The 20,213-nt window shown below is 36.5% G+C and overlaps 1 protein-coding gene across 2 annotated transcripts in view; it reads left to right on the top strand.

Annotated features, from left to right (window-relative positions):
- Nucleotides 1-19,738, top strand: part of FRZB (frizzled related protein) — a 32,683-nt gene extending 12,945 nt beyond the window's left edge. For both annotated transcript variants that reach the window (XM_045559674.1, XM_045559673.1), the window contains 4 exons: nucleotides 11,240-11,305; nucleotides 14,437-14,641; nucleotides 15,026-15,089; nucleotides 18,453-19,738. In XM_045559674.1, the coding sequence (XP_045415630.1) occupies nucleotides 11,240-11,305; nucleotides 14,437-14,641; nucleotides 15,026-15,089; nucleotides 18,453-18,569 (452 nt within the window). In that variant the 3' untranslated portion in view covers nucleotides 18,570-19,738. The remainder of the gene's footprint in view (nucleotides 1-11,239; nucleotides 11,306-14,436; nucleotides 14,642-15,025; nucleotides 15,090-18,452) is intronic.
- Nucleotides 19,739-20,213: the final 475 nt, after the last annotated feature.

A 20,213-nucleotide genomic window follows, 5' to 3' on the forward strand; every position in this document is an offset into this window, starting at 1 on the left:
AGGGTTAACTGAACTTATTTTATAAATTTATGCCTGTTGCCAAATTTGAGAAGTGCTCAGAACTTACTTCTTCAAATGCTTTTTGTACCACAGCCTCTTCTATGATGATATGAATGTTAGATCTGTTGATATTATCCCACAGGTCCCAAAGGCTTTGTTCATTTTTTACTCTAATCTTTTTTCTCTGTTATTTAGATTAGATAATTGCTATTGATCTGTCTTCAAGTTCATTGACTCTTTCCTTGGTCCAGTTTTTATTTGTTACTGTATTTTTTAAAATTAAAATTTCCATTTGATTCATTATATTTTGTATTTCTGTGTTAAGACTATCTTTCCATTCATTTCAATAGTATTCATAATTACTGTTGGGGGCATTTTTATAATAGCTACCTTAAAGTCATTGTTGGATAACGACAACATCTGTGTCATTTGGTTGTCTTTTCCCATGAAAGTTGAGATTTTCCTAATTCTTCCTATGTAGAGGAATTTTGGATTGAATCATGGACATTTTGAATATCATGTAATAAAGCTTTGAGTCTTATTTAAAGTCCTATGGAGAATGTTAATATTTTTATTTTGTCAGGAGTCAACCTCGTTAGATTTATGCTGCAAATTCTGACTAGTATTCTATGGGTTGTGATTTCAACGTCAGTTCCATATCCAAAGACTTTGCACTACCTTCGATATCTGTCCCACATGTGCACCACTCAGTGGCCAGTATGAGATCACAGCAGTGATCTATCCCCTAGTTCAGTTTTCAAAGTCTGTGGTATACTGTTTCATGTTAGATTCACACATATTCAAGGGTTGAGCCCAGCAGTTGATAAAAACTCTTTGAGATCATTTTCCAAGCTCCTTCATTCCTGTGATCTCCCTAGCACTTTTTTGTTCCTTGGAACTCCCCCTTTTGGTCCTTTGGCCAGAAAGCTCAGGCTTTTTTACCCCACTCTGCAGTTTACTTCTTGTGATTGCTGCTGCATCTGGGGCCAAGTGGTGGGAGGACTTGGAGAGATAAAGAGAGATAGAGACAGAGAGATAAAGTAATGGGGGGTTTGCCCCAAACTCTTGGAATCTCAGGTTTTCCAATCAGAGAGGAAGGTTGTCCTTCATCAGAGTTTTAGGCTCCTGAGGGCCTTCCTTGCTGCAGCTGTTGCTGTTATTGCTGTCCCAGGATGACCTGAGGGATGGAGTGAAAGAGACTGAAGTGTTAGAAACCCTTCCCGCTTCTTGAGCTAGAACTAGAGAGCTTCTCCTGGCGTACTTGCTCTGCACAATGAGCACTTTCAGGAATACAGGCTGTGTTGAAACCAGACTGGTAGACACCAGAGGAGGAAAAATGATGAACCCACTATCAGCTTGATGGTGCTGGTTTCCTTCTCCAATCTTCCCGCTACAACTGTATTTACTTTTCAGGGTTCTTAAGTAGCTGTTTCATGTATTCTCTTCAGGTTTTATGCCTCTTCAGTGGGACAAACAAGATGGAGTCCACTTATTCCATCCTGCCATAAAATCTTTAATGTATGACATATGTGAAGCAAAATGCACAAATCACAGAAATGCATTTCACAAACACTCTCTTGTAATCACCCCACAGACCAAGATATATAACATTGCCAGCACTCCAGGAACCTCCAAATCACTACCCTCTCCCTCATTCCCAAAGGTAACTACTAGCAGGAATTCTAATACCATAGATTAATTTTGCCTGATTTTGAAATTTATGTGAACAGAATTCTACAGTATGTACTTTTTTGTGTGCCTGTGGCTTCCTTTGTTCTTCATTATGCTGTGTACAGGAGCAGTTTTTCATTCCCACTGTTCTGCATAGGATCCTATCATTGAATGTACTACACTTCATTTACTCACTCTAATATTCCTGGATATTTGGATTGTTTCCAGTTTTTGTTCCTATGACTACTGCTGCATTTGTTTTTATAAGAATATGATATTAATAACTGTAATTAGTTGCTATACATTTCTTCCATTTCATTTCCCTCTAGTAATTTGTACTGATTTTGGTCAGTATGTCCTTCCTTGTGAGGTATTTTATATACGGAAGCAAATCATTTCTTTTATCAAGTGGTAAATAAGTTTGAAATGTCAATTTTCATTAGATAGGGACAGTTTTCACTGTTCACTTCCACTGAATCTTATCAGGGTGACATGTCTTTGACCTGAGGCAATGTTCACCGAAAGGTGTCCCAACAAATCTTTATCTTATTAAAAACATAAGTGAATTAAAATTATTTATTTAGAATTATTTTGTTACTCACTTGATGTAATTGAGAATGTTTTTCAGTGTTATAACATCATTTGGAAATCACTGTTTTCCAGCAATGGTGCTGTTTTAAGGATCACTCCTATTATGTTTGCTCAACACAAACCAAAAACCTAATTTGTATACTAGTGCAATTGGTGAGTCAACATTTTTGGCCAAGGGCATGTGTATGCTATCAATTTGTCCAGAAGTTATGGTCAGAATAATACAGTGCTTTAATGTGTGAAAGAGAAAAGACAACACATCAACACTATAAACAATATATAAAAATAGTTCAATGTGTAAAACTACCTAGAACAAATGTAATGTTCTTGGAGTCAGTGTTTTCTGTTCCTCTTTTTAAAACATTTCCTGTTCTCTTGTATAATGCGAGTGATGAAAACCAACAGGCAACACCAAGGCTCATTTTGTTTGTGAAAAAGAAAAAAAAAACACTAACATGTTGTGAATAGAAAATATAATTGGTTCACACTCAAAATTTTATACTTTAGGAAATGTAACAGCTGAGGTTGATCATGATAAAGCAGGAAATGAGGAAGGCACAAAAACATTGTAACCCACATAATGACCTCTTTCCAAAGTGTCAAGCTGTTTCTGTCTGGCATCTGAAAAAGAAATTCTTTCTCTCTAGTTAATTTATCCTTTGCCTCAAAGCTTAACAATTTTTCTTTTCTTTTCTTTTGTTTTTTTTTTTTTTTTTTTTTTTTTGGAGATAATGACTCTGAGCAGCTTCCAATTTGTGAGTGTGTTTTGTTGTTGCAAATCCACTATCGTAATAAGGAATAGACCCTCTCTATTTCCATAGCATGGAATATGGAGAAAACCAATTTTAGTTCTATTCTATTGAGTCAGTGGACTATCAAATCAGCATAGAAAGTTAAGATAGATAGTCAAAGGAAACGGTATGCTTTTTATTAAAATAAATTCAAAAAAATAATTTTCCTGATATGGAGAAACCCAATTTTAGTCCTATTCCATTGAGTCACTTGAGCTATCAAATCACAGAAAATTAAGGCAGATATTCAAATGGTTCAATGATAAAGTGTGCTTTTTATTAAAATAATTCCAAAAAATGATTTTCCACATTTTCTACCTTGTGATCATGATCAATTTTATGAGCTTTTACATTTGAAAAACACAAATTTCTCCAGAGACAAAATATGGTTAGTAAATTCTGACACTGATTAACTTATATGAGCATGACTAAATTCTCTGGGTCTGTTTCCAAATATAAGATCAGATTGCATTGATCTCTGAGTTGCCTTCTGATGTATCTTTAAATTAGGGAAACGTTAGCAGTGTCCCCCAGTATAAAGCAGATCTCCCCCAGGGTTTTCACTAACCTCCTCCTGACCCTGCGTGGCGGCTGCTGAGTAACTGGAAATTCCTGGTGCCTGTAGCTGCCAGGCCTGCCCCAGCCGCTCCGTCTTTTATTGAAGTTGCCTGTGCTTAGCTGGGGTAATGTAGACCCATTCTGTCTCTCTCCTTTTCCAAACTTCTTTCCTTCCTCTGGGCTCCCTACCTATTTTGGGAAGGAATTCAGTTTTCCTTCTTTAGTACAAATGTTTACTGACTCTAGAGGCTGAATTAAAGTGGGGCAACTTCTACACTTTATTGGGAAAAAAATTAGAGTAGATAAATAGTATTTTTGTAATGACAGAGTACCTTACAACTATAGGTTGTTGTTTTTTTTTTTTTTATTACTTTGCAGCAGTTGACACTTTTGACCAATTCTCTTTCCTGAGTATTCTCCTCCTTAGCTAGTATCCAGATTGTCCTAGTTCTGTCCCTCCTGTCCCTCAGCTGTGGGCATTCTCCAAGCCTCTGTGCTTGGCCTGTGTTCCTCTCTGCTCATAATGATTTCTTCCTGTTGGAATTCATCCAGTACACAGGCTTAATTATCACTTTTGGGACTCTAGTTGTGATCACTGTCCCAGGTAGAGTATCACATTTTCCCTGCAATAAACAGTTCTACCCGGGTATCCTACTGGTACTTCAAATATAACATATTTAGTAACTAAAGTAACTTTTTCATGAGAATTTTCCTCCTTGCAACTTTCTTATTTAGTATGTGACATTATCATTTGCCTAGGTCCATAATAGCGAAACTGTATAGTTGGTTTTGGTCCACCCATCCCACCACTCATCAAATGACACTTACTTGTATGTACTAGGCACATTACTGCCAAGGACGTGGCATGAGGGAGTGAACAGGTGACTGGCATCCCCCTTTATTCCACCTCTTTTCTATGCACTTGGCATTGAGTAGACACATGACCTTCTAAAGGATGTGAAGCCCATTTTGTCTTTGTGTTAATTGACTTCTTTAGAGTATATCACAAAACATACCAATTCAGATATCATGAGGGAACAGGCAAACTTACATTGACTCTTTCTATATTTTGGATATCCTGAATAACTTTTGGATCCAGAAACCTTGTGAAAGGCAGTTTATTTAAAATTTCCCAAAGGCATAAATCCCAAAGGGAATAAACTGAATTTCCTTTTCTTATTAATATAGTGTTAGTCCTCTCAATCTTAAGCAATTCCCTTTTACAAAGTGCAAATTACTATGAATTGAGTCCTTTATTACAATATTTGAGGTTTGTTTTTACAGCTAAGTTGAGCAAATGTTACTTTTGCTTTTTAAAGCCTTATTGTAATACCTAGGTTCACCAGTCAGCTTCGTCACATTTTCCATATACTGCTCTAATCCAAAATAAAATTTAATGTGATATTCTTTGCCCTGTGTATATATTTAGGAAATAAATATTATTTTAAACACAAAATGAATGGCTACTAAGTCATGACACTTCATTTTATGGAAAAATGAAGGAAATATATGAATTTTTATGTTAATGGGACTTTATTAAGGCAAAATTTACTTACAATAAAATGCATAAATCCGAAGTGTATGCTGCATTGCATTTTGACAAATGTATGTATTCATGTAACCATCGTTCAGAACAAGATAAAGAATATTTCCATCAGCCCTAGAAATTCCCTTGTGCCCAGTAACTTACCCACCCCGAGGCAGGTACAATTCTGATTTTTATTACCATGGCTTAGTGTTGTCTATTCCTCAGCTTCATGTGAATGGAATCATACGGTGCATGTTGTTTTGTGACTGGCTGCCTTTGCTAACCATAATGTTTTTGAAATCTATCCATTTAGTTCTATTCATCATTTTACTCTTTTTTATTGTATAAAAGTACACACTTGTATGAACGTAATACCAATACAATTTCTAAATTCCAACCTTTTAATATACTTCTTGGTTTAAAATATTTCTTGGTTTCTAATTCTGCAGGAGTGGCGTTGTTGTTGATTTTCCCTTTGACATCAGCACCCTAAGGTTCTGGTGTTTTTTTTCTAATGCCCTAGGAATAATAAGACCATATAGTGTCCATATAGTGTCCATTTGGTGGCTTGTGATTTTAGGAAGAGGTAATGTGGTCCAAGGAGCAGAATCTAGGGATCTTTTACCATCTAGAAGCATAGTGTTTCTGGAAGGTCAAATGTTCTATTGTCCATGTCCATTTAAGGTCTGTATGAACAAGTTCTACAATGGCATCCATCCCTATTGCTGTTTTGATGGCCGTGATGATAAAGTAGTTGATCCATCTAGTGCATTGACTTCATCATTTTACTAACCCGCTTGTCTATTCCACCCCAGCCACTCACCTCCACAGGCAATTCCTTACCAGTGCTGCTAGCTTTGTAATTTTAATTTCAAGAATCCTACCTCTTTGCCTACCACCTCTTTTCATTCCAGCTGCTTTGCTCTGGTACCAGCACTGCTAACTTTTTTTTCCCCCATTGGGACTGCCTCTTCATCACCTACCACTTACTCTCTGTTTAGGCTCTGGCCTCCTTGTCTACCTGAGATTTCATGGTCTACCATAATAATCATTCCCTTGAAAACACTCTCAATTCCCTTGCCTTCTCTTCCTCTGCCATACTCACCTGGCAAATTCTCAACTCAAGTTGCTGGAGAAAACTGTTCAACTGGGGTGACTGGTTTCACTGTAAGTTTATGATAGAAAATTCAAATAGATAATCAACATTGTCAAGCATCCTACCTACTAGGAAGTTTACCTTTCCACTTGATGAAATAAATGCTTTATCAGTTGTCTCTTAACACCCCTTTCATCCTGTCTCTTAGCCCCTCATTCTCCATAACTGATGACTTCACTTCATCCTTCAGTGAGGAAGTAAAAGCCATTGGAAGGAACTCTCTCATCATCCTGCCAACAAATTTATAAACCTGTCAACATCAGTATCCCTTTCCTTTTCCTTCTTGTGTAGTGGATGAAATCTTCTGCCTTTCAAAGTCCTATTCTCCCTTTTGCTCGGGGTCCAGTCATCTATTTTCCGGTTGAATTCAGTGGGCCCTTTTCTTTCTTCACTCATTTGAGCTTTGAGGGTCATTTGACACAGAGGACTGCCCTCCTTTTCTTCTGTAATACTCTCTTCTTTCAGCTTTCTGGATTCCACACTCTCCTATATTTCCTCCCACATCACTGGATGCTCCCTCTCAGTCTCCTTTATGGACTTCAGCTTCTCTCATCTTATGAAGATGTAGTTCCTGCCCAGCTGATGACAACTCCAGGTTTCAAGCTTAAGTGTCATTTTCTCAGAGGATTTTGAAGGCCAGACTAGATTAGAATATCAAGTTATATGTTCTTATTACACATACCCATTGTACTTTTCTTTCATACATGTATCATGTATGACAAATTACTGTGTGTGTGTAATTTTTTGTTCAGTGTATCCTCTTCTGCATTGTCTGTACTGCCCATCATATGTCCTACATGCCTGTTAAAGAGCCTAGGATGTAGCAGATGCCTAATAAATATGAGCAGAATGAATGAATGAATATGTAAGTGACTGAAAGTTTCAAGAAATGTTAGTTCTCTTTCCCTTTCCCATCTCATATTTAAAGAAGTGTGGATATCCCAGGGTTGTGGAGTCAGTGGACACTATCATTTCTATAGAAGAAAGACAAATTCATGGTGTGATGGATTTTAACAGATGTTTAAAATTACTTAAGGACCTGCTACAGACACCTCTTGTACATAGTTGAATATATAGATTTGGATCTCAGTAAAGAAGTTATAGTTAAGGATATATTCAAATCGTAAAAATTTACTTTCTGTATCTTTTAAAATTTGTTGTGATCTCCTCTGCATTTTAAAATGGAGGGAAAGAGGACAAGTGGGTTTAGGGGTCAAATGCCAGGATATAAAACATACGGTGCATTTGGCACAAATTATAATTATTCAACCTCTGATCTGATTAGAAAGGATCAGTCTTGAAAGAGTTACAACTGAAATTGTAATACAAATAGAATTGGACTTTCTTCTCCTCCTCCCCCTACTTTTTGGCAATAAATCCTGAACACAGATCTAAGGTCTTTTCCTAGGGAAAAACAAACAAATTTAAAAAACCCAGAAAATATCCACTCAAAAATAGTAGTCTTCCAAAGTCATGGTATATGAAAAGTTATGGGGGTTTTAGAGTCTGGTGAAGTTAAGTATAGTCTTACAGCTCTGGATGAGACCGCAAAGGATTTCATTTCAGATGAAGGCCAGGGCTAGTTACAAAGTTGTAACACACTTAAGCTTGACCTCAAACAAGGTTGCATTAAATGGTGAAGGTCCAATGAGTATCATAATTTCATAACTGTATCAGGTACTTAGAATTCTTTAGATCTTGTAAAACCATATTAAAAATGCTGTTATCCTTATGTGTTTTCAATAAATGAGCCTATTTTTATGAGCAAAACTGAATAGAGAAGGATGTTTGTCTTTCCCCTCTCTGGTCTATGTTTGTAAGAAGCCTCACTGTTGAAACAGGCTTCGCAGAGTACCACGTATCTCCGGAGTTGCAGACCACGTTCTAAGAAACTCTGGACATGGTAACTTTGTAAACTTGCATTTCTACTAGAGTGCTAAACTCATGTTTGTGCTAGGGGATAACAAATAGTCTTCAGTTTTATTAGCAGAGAAGTAGGAGATCACTGATTCTGGGAGAGGGGCTAGAATAGAGAGAGGAGCGAGGGCACATGAGGAGGAACTGCTGACCACCATTTCCCGGTGATGGCCATGGTCACGTGTGGGACGTAGCACTGCACTCTGTCCCACAGCTCAGGGCTTTATGTTAATTCTAGACTTTGAGGTGAATGAATTGCTCGTATTAAAACTGCCCACATTTGAAGATCTCTTTGTTACTTCTAAGAATATTTTGTCAAAGCTAGCTCCTTTAACTCTTTAAATATTTTTTTCCTTAGATAAAGCACCAAGGCAAACTCCAATTCCTTTATAAGCCTTTTCTTTTCAACAAAGGGATACAGAAACATCAAAGTCTAGTGGTTTTTGTGCAAAGCTCAGTAACTAATAGATTTCATTTTGCCACTGTGAAAACCAAAATTTAAAAACCTTGCGCTATTGGGAAGCTGTGAGAAGATTACTAGCAGTTAAGCTAGAAATGCTGGTAATGCTAGTGGGTCAATAAAAAGAGTGTCAAGAAACCTATTGGTAGTAAAGAAAAAGAAACTGTTACAATCTGATTTAGGGTGGCAGGCACAAAAAATGTAATAAATAATGCATGCACTATATCTTCTGTGATTCTTTGCAATTTTCCAGTTAGGCTTTTGGGGACATAGACGTAGACATGTGTAAACAATTTAGATGAGGATAATGCTTCAGATCTATTGATCTAAGATACACTTTTCATGCATAACTTCAAATATGAATATGTTTGGGTTGAATAAACATAAATAAGTGAAAGGAAGTTCCTCCATATTTGAGCCTTGTGAATATGAAACTCAACTTCTCCTGGTTATGCTGTTATTTTTATTGAGCTACCGGTTACTTGAAGTAGACAAATATTTGCAAGAGCTAGAGATTGGGACATAGAAAGGGATATGTAGATATAGGTGGTACGGCACTGCCACCTCTGAGACCACAGGAGTAATAAGTGCATTGCATATAAGCAAAATTTAGTCTCAAGAATATAATTGCTTAGCTCTAGTTATGTGTATGTAGTTGTATACAAACTATGTAAATACCTACTTGAAATCTTGCTAAATCACTTTATAACATAATTTTTAAAAAATCTCTGGGAAGTTTTATGGAATCCATTTGTTTTTGCTTCAAGCAAAATTATATGGGTAATAACATCAAATCAGATTCAATTCAGTGATACTTGCTACATTGTTTTTTTGGCCAAGAATTTATTACAGTTTGTGCAAATTTCTGAAAAATTAAATGTGTAATTTACCTACATGCATTATTTTTGAGCGATATCTATTTTTAAATAGAAAAAACACAAATCCATATCTATATGTGGATGAGGATAATTTGTAAATCAAAGACCATAGCATTTATTTCTTTACAAATATTCTCATCTCAAGAATCTCTCTCTTAAAAAAAGTATAACATTTTAGTACAAAATAAAACAACTGTATATGACAGAAAGAACTATATAACTTTCCGTTTTCTTTTCGATGAGAATATAAATGTTTTGCTAATAAAAAAAAGTTAATTTTGGAGTAGTCATCTTCAAAATAGAAACAAGCACTGATATTAGCCATTATTTCTTGAGCTGAGATATTCACAGAAACTTGTGTATTAAAAATTACCTACAGAACAAGAGAAGGTGCTGTGTGTAGCATTGAGAAACTCTCCCTTCTGTCACAGGCAAGAACAACAGTTTTTGCTACTACCTATCTTTGGTAGAGATGCTTGTTTCTAGAACTTAAAGCTTCTAGGAAGGGTTCTACTCTACTTTGGACTGCTATTTTAAAGCATATTCCCTACAAGTCAACTGGAAATAAAATTTATTTTGATTAGAAAACACAATATCAAGTGGTCAACACAAGCTTCTACCCTTTATTGATCATCAGACTGACACAAAGCACTTTTTAAACACAGTTTTTTGTTAAGTTTTCTTTCTCTGATTTGTATGTTCTCTTTTCCTTTTTCTGTGTCAAAATAGAAGAAACAAATACCATTTAATTTTTAATAAAGCTTTCTCAGGGGTACTATTTTAAAGAAATCTTTACATATAATAAAGTATTTTCTAAGGTAATTGTGTATTTTCTGTTTTTATATTGACTTTAATTGCCAACGATTTACCATGCTTATGTTGTATATTTTTTTAGCTAAGTAATCTTGGCAATGTAGCTCTTCTATAAAAGGTATAATAATCTACTCTGCAAGATGTTAAATGATCTATAAATGAAACATTTTGAGATAATTAGAACTTTTATTACATATACCTGTATTACATAAAATATGCATTCTGGACACTATTCACCAGATATTTTTTAAAACATGGACTTTCTCTTTTCAAAATGTGTGCATAGTGATATCCTCCAACAAACATAAAAATACCATTACGTTTAATGGCAGCTATTCTACCTATAGAAGGGGCTCACTGCCCCTCTGCTTAAGAACTTCATTAAGTTCACTGGATTGTAATAACACCTGCTTATCTCCTTGAGTTGCGTTCAAATCCAGTAGCTAATATTTGGAGGAGTGCTGTGTAATCTGTGAAAAGTATGTGAACGTTAGGTGGTATTCCACAGGGGTAAACCTGAGCATAGGCAGAAAGTTGCCTCTCGGTAGGGGGTAGGCATTCATTCTGCCTCCATCAGCACCAAGCATGCCTCTTTCAGGATGCAGGGGTCATGCTCTTCTCATGGATGGGGTGAACAGTGTCTCCTCAGAATTTGGGTGGGTTGTTCAAGAGTGGGAACTTATGAGCATACTGACATTGAATAAGAGGCTGTGTAGATAGAATAAACGTGAATGTTTTGGGAGAAAGAGCTCAGACATGTAGAATTGCCAAGGGCTTTCTCACCACCAAATTCAGAACTAATCTTAGCTAAAAATGAGAGTACACAAAAGAAAGCTAATATTGAAAAATTGCTTATAATTAAAATGTATTTTTCAGAACGCTGTAAATGTAAGCCTATTAGAGCTACACAGAAGATCTATTTCCGGAACAATTACAACTATGGTAAGAATAACGTTATGGTTAATTTATAAACTGCTGTGTGAAGAAAGGGGGGTGTATGTGTGCATGTGTATGTGTAAATGAATAGAGCAGTTTAAGAACAAGGCTTAAAAACAAATACAGAAGGACAATTTTTAAGAGCATAGTCCCTCTGCCCCAACCAATTAAAGTGTCTCACATGGGCAAAATTCTTAACAAATGGTTGATTTTGATGCATATCAGGCAGGAGTGTTGGCATTTTAGAGCCATGCAACTAAGTACACAGAGACAAGATTCAAAATAGATGGGACTCTTCTCTATCTGGAAGACTGAGGAGGATTGGAGCTCAAATGTTTGAAGCTGCGTGGGCCATCAGTTGTGCTTCGTTGGGGTGAACAGAAGAGCTCTGTGATGCATAAGGAATGGTTAAAAGAGTCACACTTGGTTTCTTCAGTCGGACTATCCCATGGAAAACATCGACAGTGTTGGAAAGTAACACAGAAGTTGTTGTTTTTCAGTTAAAGAAATGTTTTGTTATCTAGTTTGACCTAAAAATCTGACATTCTGGTAAACTAAATATTCATGAAAGAGCTACCAATCTGAATGTAGCTGACAAATTTAATTAAAGGATGAAAAAGCCTGCTGTTTTTGTGCTAGGAACTGTGCTAAGTGGTTTCCATACACTATCTTATTTAATTTTCTCAACTGCCCCATGAGATGTGTTATCCTGATTTTATCAATGATTATTGAACCCAAGTTGTCCCTTCTTTGATTGTTCATAATGTACTTTTGGGTACTGGTGTGTGTAATTTATGTACACAGAGTCATTATATTTAGAAAGGGCAGTTAATAGAGCTTTCCAGTGGATAAATAAGGGACTAAGCCTATGGAATATAGTAAATCAACATTTTTACTTAATATCAGTTTTTACTTTATGTTGCAATGGTTGATGCTTTTATTTTTGTTAAAAGTTGAAATATCAGTCATGGAAGGAGAAGATTTTAGAGATGTTAGTTGAATGAATATTATAAAACAAAATGGGGTATGGATCACGATTAGATTCTAATTTCTTTTTCCTAGCCATGTAATAACTAGGTTGCACCACAGTTTGAGGACTGTTATTTGTTTGGGACTGACTTACATCTTCTTTGGGGAAGGCAGGCACTCAAATGATTAAATAGAAAGAAAAACTCTGAAAAGCAAATAAATATATTTTTATTTCGAAAACATGTTCATTTTTATCTTATATGTCTGCATGTGTCTATTAAAACAAAGAGGAGGTGGGAGCAATTGGTGATTCAGACAAAACCTCTGCTTCATTCAGATTAATTCAGTTAAAAACTCTTGAGCTTTAACAAATTACTTAAAAAAGTAGGTCTTGTACAGAGATATTTATTTTGGAGTGGGTACATGTACTAAAAACTTCTAATGAAAATAATAGACACTGGGTAAATAAATCATTAGTTTGAGAACATTTGCACAGTTCACTAATCTCTAATAGTTGATGGATGCTATGAAGCACATTTGCTTAAGCCAGGACACAAAAAAATGTCTGCTAGCTAGGGGTTGAGAATTTATTATCTGGCTCTCCCAAGTGACATTTCAAAAAAGGCAATCTTATCTTCTCTTAAAACACAGGATAGAGAGAACATAAATAGAGACTCCACTTGCAAATTGAACCAAGCAGGGATAGCTGAGCAGTTATATTTTACTTGCTACAATTTCTCATACTTGAGGCAACTGATTCTCTGAAGACTGAGATACCTGTGAAGCAAAAATAATGTTTTGTCTTAGTTTTTAGAATTCATTAGCAACTTAATGTCTGTCATATGAATGTTGTAGTGGTAGAATATTATCAAGTTTCTGTGATGAAGTTGGAACGTTAGTGGGAGAATGGTTTATTAGCTGGCTTTATATTTTCATGGATTGTTTTTTTCCAATCCCTTTGTAGTCCAAAATCCCTAAAGTATGTGGAAAGGCACCCAGATAAAAGTGGTTTACAGATATGTGCCTAAGAAGCTTGCAAAAAGTGGATTCATTTGGATAAATTGTGTTTTCCTCTAAATAATGTCCGTGGATATTGAACTTGAGCAATGAGAGTACCTACCCAGGGAAATGCCAGTGTCTTTCTACAAATTGACATTTTTACTTCTTTCGTGGCATTTTAAAGCTTCTCATTTACCAGAAGTAGGAATCTAAAGAATTTGGCTCTCCCAAAGGAGAGAGATACAGAAAAGAAGCAGAATTGTACTTTCTGGATTCTGAGTCACATACTTTGACTTTGCAACTGAAGGCAATTTGTCATTATATTGTAAAGTAAAGCCGACCCTTGTGAGATAAATTAGGTGCCAGTATATCCATTGAGAGGGGTAGATTAATGCAATTGACATATTAACATATTCCATAGCACATGAGGAGAAGGACTGTTGGAGTGTCTGACTTCAAAACAAAATGGAGGAAGCAAGGTCTAGTGGTGACAATTTTTATTCAAGAAGAAAATGTAGTATACCTAAAGGAGAATATAAAAGATAATCTGTACTGACACAAAGGAAGAAAAGAACTAACGTCTGAATAGTGAGCTAAGATTAGGAAGGTGGAAAGATCGCAGAGTAAGTTTGGGAACAATATTGAACAGGTTAACTTTATAACACTAAAGAGACCTGCCAACTCAAGAAAATCTATTAATAGACCTGGTAGAAAAATGCAGACAAAGAAACAAAGCATATGTGAGTACTAGGTCTTTACATATAGCAACATTAACATAGGTTAAATTCCTGTTGGCAGCAATTGGAACTGCACACATGCATATACACACATCCAAAATGGTATTCTGAAAGATAATTAGATTGTTCATCCTTTGGTTATATAAATAGATTTCTCAAAATTAAACACAGGAACGCACAAACGCATATATACACACAAACATATGTAGACAAAAATTGGAAAAGGGATCAGGGAGGAACATTAAGGGGGTGGGTGTGTTGTTTAGTATGTCACTCACTACAGTCTAAGGCAAAAATGTCTGGTTGACGTTCCTCTTCATTGAACATCAAGTGAATAAGAATTGACTAGAAAAAAGCCAACTTTGCCTTTTTTAAATGGGGCACCTCTTATGTATCATCTTGCTATATCAGCTTTATTGTCTTTTATCCCAGTCATTCGGGCTAAAGTTAAAGAGGTAAAGACTAAGTGCCATGACGTGACTGCAGTGGTGGAAGTGAAGGAGATTCTAAAGGCTTCTCTGGTGAACATTCCAAGGGATACAGTCAACCTCTACACCAGCTCTGGCTGCCTGTGCCCTCCACTTAATGTTAATGAGGAATATATCATCATGGGCTATGAAGATGAGGAACGTTCCAGGTAATTCACTCCTTAAGGATTCAGAATAATTTCTTTGCCTGCCCTACACTCATTGCATTTCTTTCTAGAGATCTTACTCTTGTGTTCTTATCTTGGGATCTGTCTACCTTCTTGGGGATTACAGATATCTAGGTTTTAGTTGGGTCCCCTGATTTCATATACTGGATAGGAAAATATATATGTGCATTCTTCTGGGCAGAAGGACCATAACTTCATTTGTTTCCTAAAGGGGTCTATTAATCACAAATAGTTAAGAATTATGGGTCTAAAACTTGGCTGTCCTATTCTAGAATAAACATGTAAGTGTTTCTGGGCAATGATTCCATGTAGTTTTCAGTATAGGTTTAAATTTTTCAAAAATGGTTGCTTCTTTTAAAAATGCAGATTACTTTTGGTGGAAGGCTCTATAGCAGAAAAATGGAAGGATCGACTTGGTAAAAAAGTTAAGGTAAGCCTCTATCTTATGTTCAAAGTAATACACAAAAAACAAAAGTAGAAAACCAGCTCTCTGTCACTTAAATGAAATAAGCTGCCTTCAACTACATGAGAAATACTAAAACCTAATATACGTATATTTAGATGCATAAAACTCAAAGAACTGAATTTGTCTTCAATATCTATTTCATTTAAGGAATGAGTTCCCTGTACGTATATCAGAGAGCTAACTGTAGTTCTCTAACTTCTCATAACAAGGAGTCTAGCTGTAGTTAGTCCATCCTGGTAGTGTCACTCTACTTTATATCATTAGGGCTCTTCTGAGCTTATTGCTCCACTGTTTTTGAGTGTATTGCTTCCATATATTCGTGTTCACCTGGAGGTCACAAGGTGGCTGCTCCTCCTCCAGCATCACATCTACATTTGGGAAAGTAAAAAAAGGGTGCTGAAAGGATTTCTAAGAGTCTCATCCAGCAACTTTTACTTAGGACTTGTGGTCAGAACTGGGTGTCATGTCCATCGCTAGGTGCAAAAGAGGCTGCGCTAGGAAATGTAAATTTTTAACTGGGCATATGGCTTCCTTGAACAAACTGCAGTTTGTGAGAGAGAGAGAATAAATGACGGGCAGGAAAATACCAATGTTGTCCAATGTATAGACACGAATTCCTTTGCACACAGTGCAGCAGCATTCGTCTGTATGTATATAAGAGATCTGCCCAAATTAGGTCCTTAGAGCAGTAATGTTGCTTTATTTTTAAGCCAATGATGCTTAGATTCTGAAACTGATACATTAATAAAAAACCACACAGTAAATTACTTTATTAGAGAAGGTTTCATTTCTTCTCACTGCACTAAACAAATCTGGTTCAAAGAAAAGAATGTGGGGGGGGGAATGCATAGGGGGACAAAGAATCTAAAAGGATGTTTGGGGGGTGGGGGAGTGGGAACCGTACCAAACATAATACATCCTCTTCCTTCTGTGAATTTGAAGGCTTGGGAAACATTTACCGGGTAAGTTAAACACCCCCGGGCAGTTTATCTTATACATCTGGCACTTGACACAGCAGACACGTTTGGGTTTAAGTGACCTACAAAAATGTAGAGGGCATTATTTTTGTAGGGAGAAACTACCCTCTAGAAAGTTCTTTCTTTCACCCCAGTATATTTGTCAAAACTGAGATGTATTTCAAGTTCAGGCTTGCAGGCATTCTCTATTTGCATCTCTCTTCAATTACTTTGATGTTTATTAGAGGAAAAAAATGGTTCTTGTTCAGTATGTTGGAATCTCTTACTGTCTTTTTAATTTGGTTTTCTGCTTGCTAATGCAGAACAGGAATTTGTCCTAAATTCCTGTACCAGTTGGAAGAACTTTCAACATCCCTGCTGCAAAGCATGTAACAAGCCTTACTGCTCCCCTTTTGGTACCAAAACAATGTCATCGTGTTGTTGACAGGACACGTGGCTTGTTTGTCCTGTTTCTTAGTAAGGCAAACACATTTCCTATTGTTTTCTACAGAGACTCACAAAGTTATTATTAATAATTAATATTAGCATTGTGACATTTATAATATCAGTCTGGATTTAAACATGCTAAAGGGAAGAAACCAATAACTTGAACAATTTTTATTTCATATACAGATACTCAGGGCTAAAAGTTTTGGGTGGAAAATCCCTTTTGGCCAGAATTATTGAGGTGCTTATTTTAGTTCTCCAGTCAATTTGAGAAGGTACAAAAAAGAGTTTTATGAAGGATATTATTTTTTTTTTAATCAGAGTTGCCCTTAGCTGATTTTTTAGTCTCAGTGAATAGATCAAGAATTTTAGGCCGGGCGCGGTGGCTCACGCCTGTAATCCTAGCCCTCTGGGAAGCCGAGGCGGGTGGATCACTTGAGGTCAGGAGTTCGAGACCAGCCTGAGTGAGACCCCGTCTCTACTAAAAAAATAGAAATAAATTATCTGGACAAATAAAAATATATAGAGAAAAAATTAGCCAGGCGTGGTGGCGCATGCTTGTAGTCCCAGCCCAGGAGTTTGAGGTTGCTGTGAGCTAGGCTGATGCCACGGCACTCACTCTAGCCCGGGCAACAAAGCGAGACTCTGTCTCAAAAAAAAAAAAAAAAAAAGAATTTTAAAAAGACCTTACTATGATGGTTTTTCCAAGCAAATGGTGGTTTACCTAAGTATCTGTTATAGCAGATTGTTTAAATCAAGATATTTGGACTGCCTTGAGGAGTTGAGAATCGGACTGTTTTTAAAATACCAAAACAAGATTGTGGAGTGAAGTGTACTAACATGAAAAATTACTCTAAGTAATAGAAAAGTAATAATTACTATGTGCTAAGCACTTTATACTTTTTAAAAATCAATCTTCAGAACAGTCTTATAAGTCAATTCTATTTTTAATTCCAATGTATAAGTGATTAAATGAGGTCTAATACATTCAATAACTTCACATGGTAAGTGGTGGAATTGCAATTTGAAGTTGGGCCACCTGACATTAGCTCCGTGCTACCTAAAATGTCCCTGGACCAGCAACATAGGCATCACTTGGGACCTTGTTAGTTATGAAAACATTGGGCCCCATCTCAGACCTACTGAATGAGAATCTAGGACTTTAACAAGTTCGTAAGGTGATTTCTATGTTCATTGAAGTTTGAGAAGTACACCTGTGGGCCTTATTCCCTCCACATGCTTTCATACTATGACTTCCATTTATGTTACATGTAAGCATTGTTGACATTGTTAGTATGAAATATCAGTAAACTTGATTGTGGTTATTGAAAACGTGGGATATGTTGCTTTGTAAGACTTATAATAAGAGCGGGACCTTCTCTGTTTTGTTTGTTGCACTTGGATGATACTACTCAGAAAAATATTTTTGGAAGACCTCATCCATCTAAAAAAATCTCTAGTTTATTCACTGCTCAAATCACACAGATTTTAAAAGGCTTTGTTCCTATGTGTCCTAAGAGAGGAGAATGAAAAATAGCCTTTGCTTCAAATTCTCCCTGTAAATCTTCCATTTGTTGGGCACCTGTGAAGCACTAAACCTGTGTGTGTTACCTCAGGAAATACCCATAGATATAGGTAGATATTTGTATCATCACACAGATGTGGAAATCTTAAGTGTAAGATTTGCTATGAAAGCATTACTGAATATATTATAGATGGCCAAGTCTGTGCTTTTTAAAATCAGAATTATGTTCATTATATCATCAGTTTTGTTGTTACCCTGGGATATGGATTTTATACTTTTGGAAAAGTAGTAAAGTGCTTTAGAGATCTGACTCTGCAGTTTTACCCAGCTGTTAGAATCACAGAAATGATGACCCTGGTGATATGTGCTTGTGACTATTTTCTGTTTTAAATTTCACAGCGCTGGGATATGAAGCTCCGTCATCTTGGACTGAGTAAAAGTGATTCTAGCATTAGTGATTCCACTCAGAGTCAGAAGTCTGGCAGGAACGCTAACCCCCGGCAAGCACGCAACTAAATCCTGAAATGCAAAGAGTAACATCGGTGAACTTCCTGTTAAGACTTGCGTTGCTGGACTAGCAAAGGAAAATTGCACTATTGCACATCATATTCTATTGTTTACTACAAAAATCATGTGGTAACTGATATTACTTCTATTTTCTCTTTTGTTTTCTGCTTTTCTCTCCCCCCGCCCCCGTCACCCCCTTTTTAATGGACTGGGGGCAGATCCTTAAATATATGCTTTCTGTTTCACTAATCATAGGAAAACTGTTCTTTTGCATTAACAATAAATTAAACATGTTGACACTAAGGTCTCTCTGCTGGAGTCCCCAGATGTTAATTTACTGTTTTGCACCCAGATAGGGAACGTAGTATTGGATGCAAAGAGAAATTTCTGGTATCCACAGAAAGCTAGATACCCTGTAAAATATACTCTGCTGATCTAATTACAGCCTCATTTTCCTATGCCTCTTGGGCATTCTCCTCACGCTTAGAAAGTTCTAAATGTTTATAAAGGTAAAATGGCAGTTTGAAATCAAATGCCATATAGGCAAAGCAATCAAGCACCAGGAAGCATTTATGAAGAAATCACACACAGGATGAATTATTTTTGAGATTGGCAGGAAGCAAAATAAATAGTGTTAGGAGCTGGAGAAAGAACATTTTGTCTGATTGAGAAGCACAACTAAAACCAGTAGCCGTTGGGGTGTTCACAGTAGCATTCTTCTTTTGGCAATACATTTGATTTTTCATGAATATATTAATCCACATTTAGGAAGTGAATTATAACTAGGCATCTGCTGTTATCACCATAGTTCTGTTTAATTTGCTTCCTTTCAAATAAACCCATTGGTGGAAGTCTTTTTTTTTTCTCTTCTTTAAAAAAAAAATCAGACTTGCTGTATTGACCAGGAAAAGAAAGTTATACATGCATGTGCACCTGGGTGTTATTTTTAAAAAGTACATAGCGCTATGAAATGCTGTAGATTACACGATGAGGAAATGTGCAAGTTTTCTTTTTTTCTTTGGTGTGTATGTCTGTATTTGTGTACGTGTGTGTATGCACACACTCACACCCGAGCTGGACTAAGTTACAGGCCTGCCACTGGCCTGCACTTTATCATTTGGATTTGTGCTGTTTCATGCTCAGTAAAAAATGTCTAATAAAAGGAATTATGGTTGTCAGGAGAGAGGTTATTTTGACTTTTGAACCAAATGCACATTTCTCATTACCTAAGCTGCAGTGAGATCCCCAGAGGACACGGTGAACAAAGGATGTTTTTACAGACGGTCCCCAGCTTACGATGGTTCGACTTACAATGGTTCGACTTAATGATTTGTTTGACTTAACGATGGGTTTATCAGGACATAACCTTATGCGTTTTGACTTCCAATATTTTCAACTTATGATGAGTTCATCTGGACATAACCTCATGGTAAGTAGAGGAGTGTCTGTACTTGCAGACCGTTCCTTAGAGCCTGTGCCAATCACTTGAGGGTCTCAATGCCCTGCAATTTACAAGTGTGCTATTAGTAGAAACAATTTTTTTTTTTTTTTTTTGAGACAGAATCCCGGTCTGTCACCCCGAGTAGAGTGCAGTGCCGTCATTGTAGCTCACAGCAACCTCAGACTCCTGGGCTCAAGCAACCCTCCTGCCTC

Source organism: Lemur catta, chromosome 8 (assembly GCF_020740605.2).
Source record: "Lemur catta isolate mLemCat1 chromosome 8, mLemCat1.pri, whole genome shotgun sequence".
Taxonomy (NCBI): Eukaryota; Metazoa; Chordata; class Mammalia; order Primates; family Lemuridae; genus Lemur; species Lemur catta.